This window comes from Lithobates pipiens, unplaced genomic scaffold (genome assembly GCF_037356315.1).
Source record: "Lithobates pipiens isolate NorthernLeopardFrog02 unplaced genomic scaffold, aLitPip1_a1.2 Scaffold_3, whole genome shotgun sequence".
Classification (NCBI taxonomy): domain Eukaryota; kingdom Metazoa; phylum Chordata; class Amphibia; order Anura; family Ranidae; genus Lithobates; species Lithobates pipiens.
In genome coordinates this window covers 190,033,283-190,048,893 of record NW_027507790.1, presented here as the reverse complement: position 1 = coordinate 190,048,893, position 15,611 = coordinate 190,033,283, and the positions used below count along the sequence as shown (strand labels likewise).

General features: G+C 43.9%; 1 protein-coding gene across 2 annotated transcripts in view; it reads left to right on the top strand.

The window, feature by feature from the left end:
- CENPK (centromere protein K) overlaps window positions 1-15,611 on the top strand; it is an 81,437-nt gene that overhangs the window by 43,681 nt on the left and 22,145 nt on the right. For both annotated transcript variants that reach the window (XR_013263944.1, XM_077462635.1), the window contains exon 6: window positions 12,512-12,558. Coding sequence is in view for 1 of the 2 variants with exons in the window: in XM_077462635.1 (XP_077318761.1) it covers window positions 12,512-12,558 (47 nt within the window). In the remaining variant the exon portion in view is untranslated. The remainder of the gene's footprint in view (window positions 1-12,511; window positions 12,559-15,611) is intronic.

Here is a 15,611-nt window from a genome sequence, read left to right as displayed (position 1 = left end):
AAACTTGGTTTCAGCGAACAGTCCCCTCGTGTGTAGGCTTGTTCGTCAAACTAAGTTCCGCGCATGCTCAGAAAGGATTTACACGCCGAAAGTTGTAATGCAGTGTATAGGACGTCGTATTTTCCGTCCCGTCGTACGTGCCGTTCACGTCATCGCGCACGGTTTCAGCAAACTGTTCGTTCGTCGTGTGTGGGCAAGTCCGTCCATGCTAATTTTGAGCGGACTGTTTGCTGAAACTGTTTGACGGACAAAGTTGAGCGAACAGTCCCCGCGTGTGTACGCGGCCTCAGAGTTGTTTTCATTGGTTTTGTAATTTGTGCACTTTTGCATTTTTTAATTTGCTATGTGATTCATATTATAAGCACAACATATTTACAGTATCTCACAAAAGTGAGTACACCCCTCACATTTTTTTTCATGTGACAACACTGAAGAAATGGCTCTTTGCTACAATGTAAAGTAGTGAGTGTACAACTTGTATAACAGTGTAAATTTGCTGTCTGCTCAAAATAACTCAACACACAGCCATTAATGTCTAAACTGATGGCAACAAAAGTGAGTACACTCCTAATTGAAAATTTCCAAAGAGGCTTTTTCGTCTGCCCGGGACATCAGTAAGATGCTCCCAGTCTGACAGGGCATCTACTGAGGGACAGAAGCGTCCGTGGACTCGCAAGCCTAACAAGCCAGTGAGCAAAAGTGCTACCGCATGAAGGTTTTCCCCCTTCCATCACTCGGGTGAGGGGTCACCTTCGGGAGTTTGCAGCCTGGTGAGCCTCTCGGCTGCCTGACCAATGGGTCTGCAAACTGATTTCATCGGGCTACAAAATAGAGTTCCTCTCTTGGCCACCAAACTGATTTTTCCCCTCCAGCACACCCTTACTCCCGGATCGCCGGGAGGCCCTGTTTGGGGCAGTAAGGGACCTGCTCAGCCGCGGGGTGATAGTGCCTGTTCCAGAAATGAAAAGGCTTCAGGGGTTCTATTACAATCTGTACGATCTAGTACAATCTTGGCCCTGAAAGCCCTCAATTGCTTTGTGAAAATACAGAGGTTCAGAATGGAATCAGTTCGCTCCGTAGTCGCTGCACTCCATCAGGGGAACTCCCTAGTGTCTTTGGACATCCAGGATGCGTACTTGCATATACCCATATGCCTCAGGCATCAGAGGTTTCTGCGATTTGCAGTAGGGGAAGACAACTACCAGTTTGTGGCTCTCCCCTTTGGCCTGGCTTCAGCACCCCAAGTCTTTACCAAGGTATTGGCTCCAATTTTGGTGTTGTTGCGACAATGTGGGATCGCAATCGTGGGTTACCTAGACAATCTCCTTCTGAGAGCAGCTTCTGTCTCAGAATTAAGGGAGGATTTGGCGATCACCATGCAAACCCTGCAGGAATTTGGGTGGGTGTTGAACCTCAAAAAGTCGGTTCTTGTGCCGACACAATGCCTGGAGTACCTAGGCTTACTGCTAGACTCCATGGAAGCGAGAGTGTTTCTCCCTTCAGACAAACTGCAGACTCTCAGAGCCACGGTGAAGCTGTTGATGAACTGCAGGTGGTCTTCGCTGAGCTTCTGCATGCAAGTCCTGGGCCTCATGGTGGCCTCCTTTGAGGCAGCACAGTACGCCCAATTTCACACCAGAGTCTTGCAGAAGGAGATATTGGCAAAATGGAACAAATCTCTGTTATCACTGGATCGACAGATTCAGGTGAGCCAGTTAGTCAGGGAGTCTCTTCTCTGGTGGCTGAGATCTCCGCCCCATTGGTCCGGGAAGTTGTTCCTACCTCTTCATTGGACAATGATCATAACGGACGCAGGCCTGACCAGCTGGGGTGGAGTACTGGGAGTACAGTTGACCCAGGGCCTCTGGTCAAGGGAAGAATCCCAGTTGCCAATCAATGTGCTTGAACTTGAGCGATCAGGCTATGCCTCTCCACATGGTCGATGAGACTACGAGAAGGTCCGATCAGGATCCAGTCAGACAACGCCATGGCGGTGGCATATGTCAAACATCAAGGAGGAACAAGAAGCTCGGCTACAGCACGGGAGGTCGCTCACATCCTTCAATGGGCAGAGCGGCACGTACCAGCCCTGTCAGCCATATAAATCCCGGGATTAGAAAACTGGCAGGAGGACTATCTGAGTCGCCAGATGCTGGACCCAGGAGAGTGTTCATTGCATCCAGAGGCGTTCAGGCTTCTTTGCCTGCGGTGGGGCACACAAGATGTGGATACCTTGGCCTCTCGGCTCAATCAAAGAATCAAAAAGCTGCGGAGGTTTGTGTCCAGGACAAGAGATCCTTGGGCAGACATGTTAGACGCGTTGGTGGCTCCATGGGAGCAGTACCGGCTGATTTACGCCTTTCCTCCGCTCAAACTGTTACCACGTCTGCTCCGCAGAGTGGGGCTGAGGGGATTCCGGTGATACTGATTGCCCCAGAGTGGCCTCGGCGTCCTTAGTACGCCGACCTGGTACGCCTGGTGTAGGATGCTCCTTGGCGGTTGTTGATGCGAGAAGACTTTCTGTCACAAGGTCCGATACTCCATCCTGCTTCACCATCGCTGGTTTTAACGGCATGGCTGTGTAAAGCCAGGTGCTAAGGAACCGAGGTCTGTCTGACTCAGTGATTTCCACTATGTTGAGGGCACAAAAATCTTCTTCTCGGAAGATATACTATCGTACGTGGAAGGCTTATATCTCCATGTGTGAGGAGATGGGGTGGCGTCCGCACACCTATTCCGTTTCCAGGATCCTGCTGTTCCTACAGCAAGGATGGAGTGGACCAGAAACTGGCCTTAAGCGCCATCAAGGGACAGATATCAGCCTTGGCTGTCTTTTTCCAACGACCTCTGGCATGTCACTCTCTCTAGTGAGCACCTTTGTACAAGGGGTCCGACATGTAGTCCCACCCGGTGATTCCACCCTTACCTCCGTGGGATCTGAACCTGGTGTTGTCAGCGCTTCAGAAACCGACGTTTGAGAACATCAGGGAAATCCCTTTTGTTAACGCTCTCTCAGAAAGTGGTCTTCCTAGTGGCTATTACATCGGCCAGGAGGGTTTCGGAACTGGCAGCCTGGTCTTGCAAGTCGCTCTATCTCGTTATACACAAGGATAAGGTGGTGTTGCGTCTGCAACCCTCTTTTCTACCGAAGGTGGTTTCGGCTTTTCACCTCAATGAAGACGTGTTACCATCTCTGTGTCCTAAACCGACACATCCTAAGGAGGTGGCCCTCCATTCCCTGGATGTAGACCAGGCTCTAAGGGTATATCTGTCTGCCACGGCTCCCTTCCGGAAGTCAGACTCTGTTAGTTTCGGTAGCTGGTCCGAAAAAATGAATGGCGGTCTCGTCGTCCACCATTTCCAGATGGATCAGCCAGATTGTGGTCCAGGCCTACGCCTTGAAGGGGCAGGTGCCCACCTTTCCTGTCACGGCCCCCTCCACCAGGGCAATTGGGACCTCTTGCCTTTCCGACATCAAGCGTCGGTCGCTCAAGTGTGTAAGGTGGTGACTTGGTCGTCCGTTCACACTTTTACAAAATTCTACAAAGTGGATGTAAGCACATCTTCTGATGCCTGCTTTGGCCGAAAAGTTTTACAGGCGGCCGTGTAATGTTGCAATTTTACACTCTTGTTTCTGTTAAGAGAAAGTTGCCTTTTTTGAGGGTTAATGCACTTTGATACATATGTTGACCGCAAGTTCTGATGCGGTTGGTTCAGATGGTGACTCTCCCATTAGAGAGCACCTCTGGTTGTGGGTGAAGTTATGTTGCTATTCCCACCCCTCGTTATGACACTGCTTGGGGACATCCCTACGGTCAAGATTACTGGAGCTGTGTCAGTCAATGAACGAAAGAGAAAATAGGATTTTTGTACTCACCATAAAATCCTTTTCTCTGAAGTTCATTGACGAACATAGCACCTTCCCCTCCTATTGGTTTACGTTATACTGCTTGTTGACGTACTGAGCTGCAGGAAGCAGGCTGAGGGGTTATTACCAGAGGGACCACCCCCTGGGCGGAACAGTAAAGTTCTGTTGTTTTTCACATGTATTACATGTTCTGCCTAGTCCTCTTCTGAAGGTGGCGTAATAAGATTACTGGAGCTGTGTCCGTCAATGAACTTCAGAGAAAAGGATTTTACTGTGAGTACAAAAATCCTACTTTTCAGCTTTCGGTGCTCTCACACTTTGAATGACAATTACTCAGTCATGCAACACTGTACCCATATGAAATGTTTGTCTTTTTTTTTCACACAAATAGAGCTTTCTTTTTGTGGTATTTAATCACTGCTGGGTTTTTTTTTTTTTTTGTTGCGCTATAAATCAATAAAGACTGAAAATTTGGTAAAAAAAAACAAAAACAAATTCTTTGTTTCTGTTAAAATTTATTGCAGCGTATTGGCAGAGTATTGCACAGTGTTGCAGAGTATTGCACAGTATGGGCAGCAGAGTATTGTCACAGAGCAGCGCTGTGGGCACTACACATCCAGCCCAAAGCAATTTTGCATACAAGGTGTAACAATTTTTGTTTTCTTTATAGATGCAAAGTGTTTTGCATGTCCTTTATTCAATATTCTATTCAGTGCTAAAATTATGTTTTGTTTTAGCCAGGTAAATAATAAATATTGCTGCCAGGTGATGGCAAGTGCGAGACTAGTTTTGGAAAGCTGATTTACTACTGTGCAGAGAATAGTGAATGTCGGGGATATGCAATTAGCGGACCTCCAGCTGTTGTAGAACTGCAAGCCCCATGAGGCATAGCAAGACTGACAGCCACAAGCATGACACCCAGAGCCAGAGGCATGATGGGACTTGTAGTTTTGCAACAGCTGGAAGTCTGCTAATCGCATATCCCTGGTCTGACCTATATAGGTGGATTTTGGATTGTACACAGCTGAATAAGTCAGAAGAAGGGTATACCTCCCTCCCTCTCTCTAAGACCCCTTTCACACCAGGGCGTTTTGCAAGCGCTATAGCGTTAGAAATAGCTCCTGCAATCCGCCCTAAAAAAAGCTGCACCATTGTCTGTAGTGTGAAAGCCCCGAGGGCGCTGGCAGGACGTCAGGGAAAAGTCCTGCCAGCAGCTTCTTTGGAGTGGTGTGTTAACCGCTCCTCAAGCACTGCTCCCCATTTAAATCAATGGGGCAGTAATACCGCCGGCAAAATGCCGCTATTGTGGCGTATTGCTGGTGGTTTTAACCCTTTCTCGGCTGCTAGCGGCGGGTAAAAGTGCCCCGCTAGCAGCCGAAATGTGCCGCAAATCCGGCGGTAAAGCGCCGCTAAAAATAGCAGAGTTTTACCGCCCACGCTATGGGCGGTGTGGGGTGAAAAGGGTCTTATCATTAGAGACTGTGCTTGTCTGGATTTTCTCTCTTCAGAAACAGACAAGTGAATTTCAGGTGCTGGGCTGTCTAATTAGAAATCCCAGCATGCTTTGCAAACAGAGTTACATGAAAGCCTAAATTCTGCCTCATGTATACAGGGCGGCTGTTTAAGCCCCTCTGAACACCAGAACTCCCTCTTCCTGATAGTAGGGGGGGCGGGGTTACAGGACACACAGTGTGCCTGTATTTTATGGGCTGTTCAGGCTGTGCTTGAACAAAAGGCGTGTTCAAGAAACAGGCTGTGATTATTCGGTGGTTGTAATGGCTGAAAAGACTATCCATTACAGGCATGCTGTATGTCTGCACAGTGTCCTGAACCTCTGAATGGCCAGTCAAAAAATTAAAACTGACCACACTAACACAGATCAGCTTCTGTAGTTTGTGTGATCAATTCAGAACATGAGTCCAACACAAGGCCTGTGGTCCAAATCCGGCCCGTCAGGCCATTTCATGTGGCCCTCGCACCTCTCTGGCAGCTGCAGCTCCCCCCTCATCTTCGCTCCCCACCTTGTCTCAGAAGTTGGCAGCAGAGAGGAATAATGAACTCCTACAGATCCTTCTGGTGTAAGGAGGGGGTGCTCTGGACATCTGCTTGCAATTATGAGAATAATATAGTTGAAAAGGAGGGTTGCACACCACTGGTGCCATCCACAAGAAACGTCTGTGTGACCCTCCTTTTCAGACTTCCATCATCTGCTACAGAAGTGTGAGTGGGCTCGGTGCTGGTCTGTAAAGTCTTAAAGAGTAACTCCACTTTTGTTGACAAAAAACAACAAAAAAATCACCCTCTGGGTGATCAATGTACATTGCAAGGATTTTACCAAATGTAACTGCAGATTCCTACCTTTCGTTATTCTGAAGAAATCCCTGTGTGTTTGTCTGTGTCCATGTGGAAAGTGTATCTAATGGGAGTGGTTTCTTAATTCTCAATCAGCTGGGACTTGAATCGCAATTGTACACGCTATGTTTTTTTATTATTTTTCACACGAAAGTGGAGTTACCCTTCAAGTTATTACTAAAGCCAGTATAAATCAAATGCAGAGGTAATTATTTAAAATGATAAAGAGTATGATGATAAATGATAAAGAGTAGATATATGTATATAGTATTACAGATACAACCGGCCCTTTTAGGGCAACCATAATGCCGATGTGGCCCTCGATGAAATTGAGTTTGACACCCCTCATTTAGAACAAGAAAGAAAGATGACTCGCAGGATCGACTAGGTACTTCAAAAGTACAGAAAATTATTTTTAAAATACACATATATGAACATTCGCATAGAAAAAAAAATATTTAAGGTAACATGTAAAAGTATGTAAAAGAGATTTTATGTAAAGGGAGAAAAAAGTCAGTTTTAACTCTCAAAATAGCATTTAAAATAAAATTGAGCCCATCATCATTTTCCTTTAAAAGGGTGCATAATAAAACGGTCCATGAAATATGTAGTTTAGAGATTTCTTAGACCCCTTTCACACTGAGGCATTTTTCAGGCGCTACGGCGCTAAAAATAGCGCCTTAAAAAAGCCTCAGCTCCAAACCCAGTGTGAAAGCCCGAGTGCTTTCACACTGGAGCGCTGCTCTGGCAGGGCATCACAAAAAGTCCTGCCAGCAGCTTCTTTGCAGCGGTGAATACACCGCTCCTCCCCCGCTCCTGCCCATTGAAAACAATGGGGCAGCACTGCTATACCACCAGCAAATCGCCGCTGCAGTGGCGTTTTGCGGGTGGATTTACCCCTTTTCCTCCTAACGGGGATTAAAACCTCCCCGCTAGTGGCCAAATTGTGCTGCTATAATGACGGTAGAGCGCCGCTAAAAATAGCGCCGCTTTACCGCTGACACCCAGAATGGCTCAGTGTGAAAGGGGTCTTAAATAAAATGTTTTTATTTTTTAACAGAACTATGGGGGGCTTTTGTTACTGACCTTCTGAAAATGCTAGTTGCCCAGCTGTGATGCTGATGCAGTGGTTTAAGTATTGGCTGACGCAATAACCACAAAAATGGAACTTCCAGGGGGAGGGGGGGGGAGCAGATACCTGTTTAATCCAGGTATTTGCTCCCACTTCTGGCGACAGATCGCAGCAGAATCTGCGGGGATCTACGCCATGTCTGGCCCCTCCTCCGTCCCCCCATGTCTTCTGGGAGACACACAGGTCCCAGGAGACAGCAGGGACCAGTCAGGACGCGCAGCGCGACTCGCGCATGTGCGGTAGGGAACCAGGCCACAAGACTTCACTTCTTGATTCCCTTACTGAAGATGCCTGCACCTGGGAGTCGATGGACGGGTCGGCTTCGAGTGAGGACATTGCGGGCGCCCTGGACAGGTAGGTGTCCTTATTTTAAAAGTCAGCAGCTGCAGTGATTTTTTATTTTTTTTCCGGCGGAACTTTGCTTTAAGCCTCGTACACACAATCAGATTTTTGAACAACCGTTCGTCCGTTTTTTGTTGCATGCTAGTCTCATGTCAAAAGTGAAGAGGGTACTCGCCATACAAAAATTCTCGTACGACGTAATGTGTTGAATTGTTTTTTATGTGTTCTTTCGTTTCTGAGCATGCGTAGTCTTGCTTTTACGATTTCTTTCAGATGAAAACCGCACTGACTTTATGAAAATCGGACATTGAGTTCATGCACGACAAAAATGTTATTGTCTGCACATCCAGCTTTTGTCGGACGAAAAATCTGAATTGGCTGTAGAAAGCACCATACTAATGATGCGAAAATCGGAAGATCATTTGGACGAAATTTAACTTCCGACTTTCGCATCATGTGTACGGGCCTTTAGTGAGGCAGTCAACAACCTAAAAAATTTGCAGGTTAAAACACAGAAAATCATGTACTTTAGATACTTGCTGTTTTTTGCTTTCAATAAATTATTTTTTATTTACTTTCAATGTGCCCTTGAACTTGCTGGAAATTTTTTACTAATCCAGGAAGAATTAAATCCTTTTAACCACTTCAGCTCTGGAAGATTCCCCCCCCCCATGACCAGGCCACTTTTTGCAATACGTCACTGCGTTACTTTTACTGACAATTCCGCGGTGATGTGACGCTGTACACAAATAAAATGTATGTCCTTTTTTCCCCACAAATAGAGCTTTCTTTTGGTGGAATTTTATCATCTCTGTTTTTTTTTTGTTTGTTTTTTTGCACTATAAACAAAAAAAGGCCGACGATTTTGATATTCAATATCTTTTACTTTCTGCTGTAAAACATATCCAATAAATACATTGTAAAAATCTAATTTCTTCATCAATTTAGGCCAATATGTATTCTGCTACATATTTTTGGTAAAAAAAATCCCAATAAGAGAATATTGATTGGTTTGCTCAAAATTTATAGCGTTTACAAACTGGGATATTTTTATCTATTTACTTTTTTTTCTTTTACCAGCAATGGACTAGATCAGCGACTTATAGCAATATTTCAGTAGACAAATCAGACACCTAACTGACACTTTGTGGGACCAGTGACACTAATACAGTGATCAGCAATAAAAAAAAATATATGCACTGTACTAATGACACTGGCAGGAAACGGGTTAACAGCAGGGGCAATCAAAGGGTTAAATGTGTTCCTAGCAAGTGGTTACTCACTGTGGGGGAGGTGCTTCTACTAAGGGAAGGCATAGATCCGTGTACCTTCTTAGGAGGAACACAGGATCAATGTCTTCCCTACCGACAGAACGCCGGTCTGCGGTGTTTACATAGGCAAATTGCCATTCTGCCTGTGTACTAAACAATCGGAGGGTGCCGGCAGACATTGAGTCTGCAGTACCCGCCACTGGGCTCGCGCGACCCCCAGACCTGGAAGTGTCCAATCACGTACTAGGTTAGCTGTGGTACACAGAGCAGGCTCTGAACCAATTTACTTTCAGCAGTTCATTCCTCTTTACCCTTGAGTCACCAGGTGTTGGTTGGCAGGCTAGGGGACTTAGCAGGATTGTTGAATAAGGGTTTGGTTTTTTTTTTTGTTTTTTGTTTTTTCAAGGGCCTCCCTTCTTTTGTGACTTGCAATGTCTTCAAAAAAGAGGAGCAGGGCTAACACTACAGGTAAGGGCACATATGTGTTGTCAGTAGCTCCTGAGGAGCCTAGTCCTAACCCTAGTGTTGTATCCCCTGAGAGACCAGAGGCTTCCCGGGCAATCTGAGCCGCTGCACCTGTCTGGTATTGTGCCTACTGCCAACATTGCTGCTTCAGCCTTCTTTACCGATCTGTCCTTGGCTCTAGCTGGGTTAGAGGACAGGATTGCTGGCATGATTGCCTCCATCTCGCAGGGTGGCAGAAAGCATGACAGATCCCCCTCCCCTGATCCTCCTAACTTGGAGCAGGAATGGGTTGATGAAGGGGAAGAGCTAAGGATTCTGTGGTGGGCCAGCAGCTGAGTCTGCGTCTGAGGAATCTGCACCAAAATATGTCCACATGTTGCCTACTTCAGAGGTTTCTGAACCTCCCTGGTCCTCTTTGGGGTCCCTGAGGCCTCCTCAGGCTGCACAGGCTTTCCCCTTGGACCTACTGTTGGAGCAGGTGGTGTATGCTAGAAAGTAAAAATGTATGCTGATTGGGAACATCCTGACAGGATTTTTGTTCCTCCTAAGAGGTTTTCCCTTTTATATCCCAAGGAGAAAAAGTTTGTTCAGAAATGGAGCATGCCAGCCATAGATGCGGCAGTCTCTTCCTTAAACAAGAACTTAACTTGTCCAGAGGATAACGCACAGGGCCTTAAGGACCCTGGTGAGAAGAAACTGGAGTCACTATTAAGGGCTTCCTTTTCATTGGTCGGTTCAGCTATGCAGCCAGCTGTTGCAGCAATAGGAGTCTGCCAGTCCCTAAAGGATCAGGCCAGATGGCCTGACGGGCCTAACCAAGAAGAGGATCCTGCTGAAAATAGAGAAGATATACCTGTAGATGCCTATCTATTAATCCAGTCCTTTCGGATGGCGTCAGTCCGCTCGGTAGTAGCCTCTCTCCAGGTGGGAGACTCTAGCCTCCATCGATATCAGGGACGCATATTTACACATACCTTTCTTTCAACCTCATCAGAGGTTACTGCGGTTCACAGTAGAGGAACGTCATTTCCAGTTTGTGGCGTTGCCCTTCGGCCTTGCACAGCACCCTGAGAGTTTACAAAGGTCTTAGCACCAGTACTTTTAAGAGCCCAGGGAATCTTGGTCCTCGGATATTTGGATGACCTCCTGCTCAGAGATCACTCACTGCAGGCCCCTGCAGTATTTTAGAAAACCTGGGCTGGGTCATAAATACCAAAAAGTCAGCCCTGAGGCCAGCTCAGTGTCTGAAATATTTAGGTCTGATCCTAGATACGGTCCGGGCAAGGGTATTTTTGCCACCCATAAAGATATGTGCCCTGAAGGTTCAGGTGCATCAGGTAAGGGGCACCAGGCACCCCTCCATTCGGCTCTGTATGAATCTTCTGGGAAGGATGGTGTCCTCCTTCGAGACAGTTCCCTACGCCCAGTTCCATTCCAGGCCTAGACAACAAGACATGTTGTCGGCTTGGAACAGAAGCTGGTGGTTGGAGGATCAGAACCTGCGAATGGGTAGATCCTTCCTCCCAGTGACTTGGAGAGTACTAACCACAGACACCACTATAGGGGCAACACTACATAGAAAGTGCAAATTGCATAATAAAGTGCATCAAATATAAAAAGTGCAAACTGATGTATATGTAGTTTATACATAATTAATTAATTTTGTATGCACTTTAGTAGTATATATACATTCGTCTATATATAATTAACTAATATTTTTTTGAGATTTTTTTCTGAGAATTCATTGCGTTTTTTTTTATTTGTAATTTCACATAAGTTTTCTGCACAGTTTCACTTTATATGCCAATGCACTTTTTCATATTTGATGCAATTTATTATGCAATTTGCACTTTATATGTAGTGTTGTTTTCATATACACATTTTTATTTAGAGGTGTGGGGAGGACACACATACTTCTTAGTGTATACATAGTGCACCTACTATCTTTTAGAACAGCGCCATCATCCCTTTGTAGATTCGTATACATTTTTTGCTTCACTTTGGTGTCATTTTATAAGGAGGCTGCAGTTCACTCTCCTAAGCGCGGATATTTTTGATCTATGGAGATTTTTACATATCGTAGTTTATCGCCATTCCACGATCGTGCGCAATTTTAAAGCCTGACATGTTGGGTATCTATATACTCAGCTTAACATCATCTTTTATATTTTATATTATAAGATTATTAAGATTGGGTTAAATATTGTTTTATTTGCATTAAAATTCATTGTGTATTTAAAAAAAAAATATATATATATATATATATATATTGCATTTGAAAAACCTCTGCGCAAATACTATGTGACATAAAAAAATAGCAACTATTTTATTTTATAGGGTCTCTAAAAATTATATATATATATATATATATATATATATATATATATATATATATAATATATGTGTTTGGGGGTTCTGAGTAAATTTTCTTGCAAAAAATATTTTTTTTTACCTGTAAATAAAAAGTGCCGGAAAACTCCTGGCCTTTAAGAGGTTAAAGCCTTTCTTGCTTATAAACAATTTTTTTTTTCTTAATCACAACCCAATAACCTTAACCGGTCTAGTGAATCCATGGGTAAAAAATGTGTGCTCTAATATTTTCCTGAGCTGTTTAATTGTTCACGTAGAGCTGCTTCTGTGCTGCTTTGTGTCTGGCTCACTCTGGCCTAAATATTTTAGTAATGTTTCCCATAAGACCTGCCCTTTATCCGATGACCTCAACAATCTGATGAGCATACATGTGATTTTATGGAGACAGTGAGAAGATTTAACAAGAATAGATTGCATCCTCTTCCAAATGCTAGGATTATAGAAAAAAAAAAAATCCATTAATCAATTTTTCCTTGTTAGCCTTTTTAACGTGGGTTGGAAAATACCAGCTAGTTCCCAATTAAAAGGCCTCCATGGTTAAGGTCCTTCACTTATTTGTGACATCCAACATTGTGGGTGATGCTGTCATTCTTGGCACGGTTCACATGTGTCTTGATTTCATAGACAGTGAGGAAATTGAGAAGCTGTCTTCTGTCAATATGTTCCCATGGAAACGAAAATATTAACTACTATTTATTTTATGTTTCTTAGTAATCTCCCAGAACCAGGATATTCTGCTAGCCGCTGGAAAAGAAGAGGTAACCCTCTCATTGGATTTCCCATAAGCTGTATGGTTTATTGGCAGGCTTGTGTTGGGAAGAATATGAACCAATTTTCTTTCCTGTTAGAATACTTATTGATTAGGTTGACTTTTCCACAGGATCGTTTCTATAAGCAGAACTCCGCTCAGCCACTTCCTTTTAGTGCTCCAGCAGTAAATTGCCCAGAAAACATACTTTGCTTGGCTGACGTCAGCTAGCGTAGCAGCGCAACACGACACATTTTTTTACCAGCGTTTCATGAGCTCATGTCACAGTTCATAAAAATTGAATTTTCTTTTATTATCACTGGAAATTGCCTAATGAAACTCCTGACCTGTCAGTATGATATCATGTTTATTTTTATGAAGTCTTTTGTCCCTGGTTTTCAGTGTTTACGTGGAACTAGTTATTACACTGTAACACCTTGCTTTTAGATTGCCTGGGATCAAGGCTGAACATCATCAGACAGTACAGCGTTCAGAAGTGCCCTCTTCTATATATGTGCTTGTGCTGTAGAAGTACAGCATGTTTAAAGTGGTATTAAGTTAAAAAAATAAACATTTATTATATTACAGCTTACCAATTCTAATGCCCTGTACACACGGTCGGAAAATCCGACCAAAAAATCAGTCAGATTTTTTATGACGGATTTTATCTGAAACTAGTGTTGCATACACACGGTCGGACAAAGTTGTTGGAAAATCCGATTGTTCAGAACGTGATGACGTTTGTTCGTTCTGACGAGGACTACGTTGCAGCTAGTAGCCAATAGCTTTGGTCTCGTAATTTGAGCTGAGCATGCGTGGCACTTTGTCTGATCGGAATTCTCTACAAACGTTCGTAAAAAGTCAGATTGGATTTTTTTGTCGGAAAATTTGTGTCCGATAGAGCCCACACACAATTGGATTTTCCAACAATATAATCCGATCGGACCTTTTTCTGTTGGAATTTCCGACCGTGTGTACAGGGCATTAGATGTGGTTGCTGCATTCGTTTTCTTTGTTAAGCCCCGTACACACTATCAGATTGTCTGCTGAGTTTTTCCTTCAGATTTACCAAAACCATATAATATGAGGACAAACCTTAGGAGTTTCAATGTGTATGCAATCAGGCAGGCCCTTCTACTACATGGTTTTGGTAAATCTGAAGGAAAAACTCAGCAGACAATCTGATAGTGTGTACGGGGCTTTAGAATCTCTTTCCTCTAGTTTAAACTTGTGATCTAGCCAGTATGTCTTTTGGTTTTCAACAGAACAAGCTCTCCTGCAAATGTATCAGAGTGGTGAGACAAACCATTTACCACTGGGCGGGGTGCTTACAATGATCATGTTTTATTTATTCATGTAAAACCTTTATTGCAAAGCAAAACAACCCTTGCTGTAACTTATTGTGTAGCTAGTTTAGCTTGATTTCATTAGTGCATCTAGTAATGAAATTATTAAAAAGAATAGTGCCACATCCCTTAATACTATCACACAAAAAAAAGAAAAATTTGCACTAGGACTTTTGAGGCACAACATACAGTAAATTTAAAAACACCATTTATTTGATATCAATCAAAAAGATTTTCTACATTAATCTATACAGTACATCATAAAGTATCCAATTGTAATACAGATGTCAAAACATTGTTGTGATAAAGCTAAACGTTGTATGAGAAAACAGTTGAGTCTTTGTTGCTTAACGCATTTCATGGACTTAGTCCACTTCTTCAGGAGCCAATAACGTGCTGATTCACAGAATAATCTAAACAAAAACAACCAAAAATATTCAAAATGTATCATCCTTGTAATTGTAATATAAGATCAGTATCTCTAAGCATGTTGTGGATGAATGGTGGGGGAGACGAGGACCATAGGTTGGAACCAACTAGTTAGTGTATCAAAATCTGCTAGTGCATCTTACACTCCCCTCCCCCATACTGACAATGCTGCTGCCTGAAGATAAATGCATGAAGATAAAAAGCCTTCTGTGTGCAGCAGCCTCCCTAAGACTTACCTGAGGTCCCTCTGTCCAGCGATGTCCACGAGAGCCACCTGAGATTCTCTCTCCTGATTGAGACACAGCATCGGTACCATTGGCTGCTGCTGCTGTCAATCAAAGTCAGCTAAACAATCAGGAGAGAGAGGGGACTGGGCCGGGCTGTCTGAATGGACACATGGAGCTGTGACTCGGCTCGGGTGCCCCTATAGCAAGTTGCTTGCTGTGGGGGCACTGGACAGGAGGGAGAGGCCAGGATCACAGAAGAGGGAACTGAGAAGAGAAGGATCCGGACTGCTCAGTGCAAATCCACTGCAACAGAGCAGTTAAGTGTATGTATGTTAGACCCTTTTCACACTGGGGTGTTTTTCAGGCGCTTTTGGGCTAAAAATAGCGCCTGAAATACGCTTCCCTTGCAGTCCCACTGTGAGAGCCTGAGTGCTTTCATGCTGGGCTGGTGTGCTTGCCAGACATTAGAAAGCATCTTTGGGGTGGTGGAGGAGTGGTGTATATACTGATCCTCCCCTGCCCATTGAAATTAATGGCCAGCGCTGCCGAAGCGTCACTTTTCTGGCACTATTAACCCTTTCTTCAGGCCTTAAAAGTGCCCTGCTAGCGGCCATTGTCAGTGTGAAAGGGGATTTAAGAAGAGTGGGCCAAAATCCTTCTTGAGTGTGCAAACCTGGTCACCAACTAAAACGTCTTACCTCTGCGCTTGCCAACAAGGGTTTCTCCACCAAGTACTAAGTCATGTTTTGCTTGGGGATCAAATAATTATTTTACTCACTGAATTGCAACTTAATTTGATAGCATTTGTTTTATGTGTTTTTATGTATTTTTGGTTGATATTCTGTCTCTGTCATTTAAAATACACCTATGATAAAAATTATAGACCCTTCATTTCTTTGTGAGTGGGCAAACTTACAAAATCTGCAGGGATCAAATCATTTTTTTCCCCACAGTGTGTGTGTGATATATATATATATCTCCAAACCTTATTTTCTGTTATAGATTATAGGTTAAACATCCTTCTTTACCCCCAAAGAATTGTATACCAAATTTAATTCCAA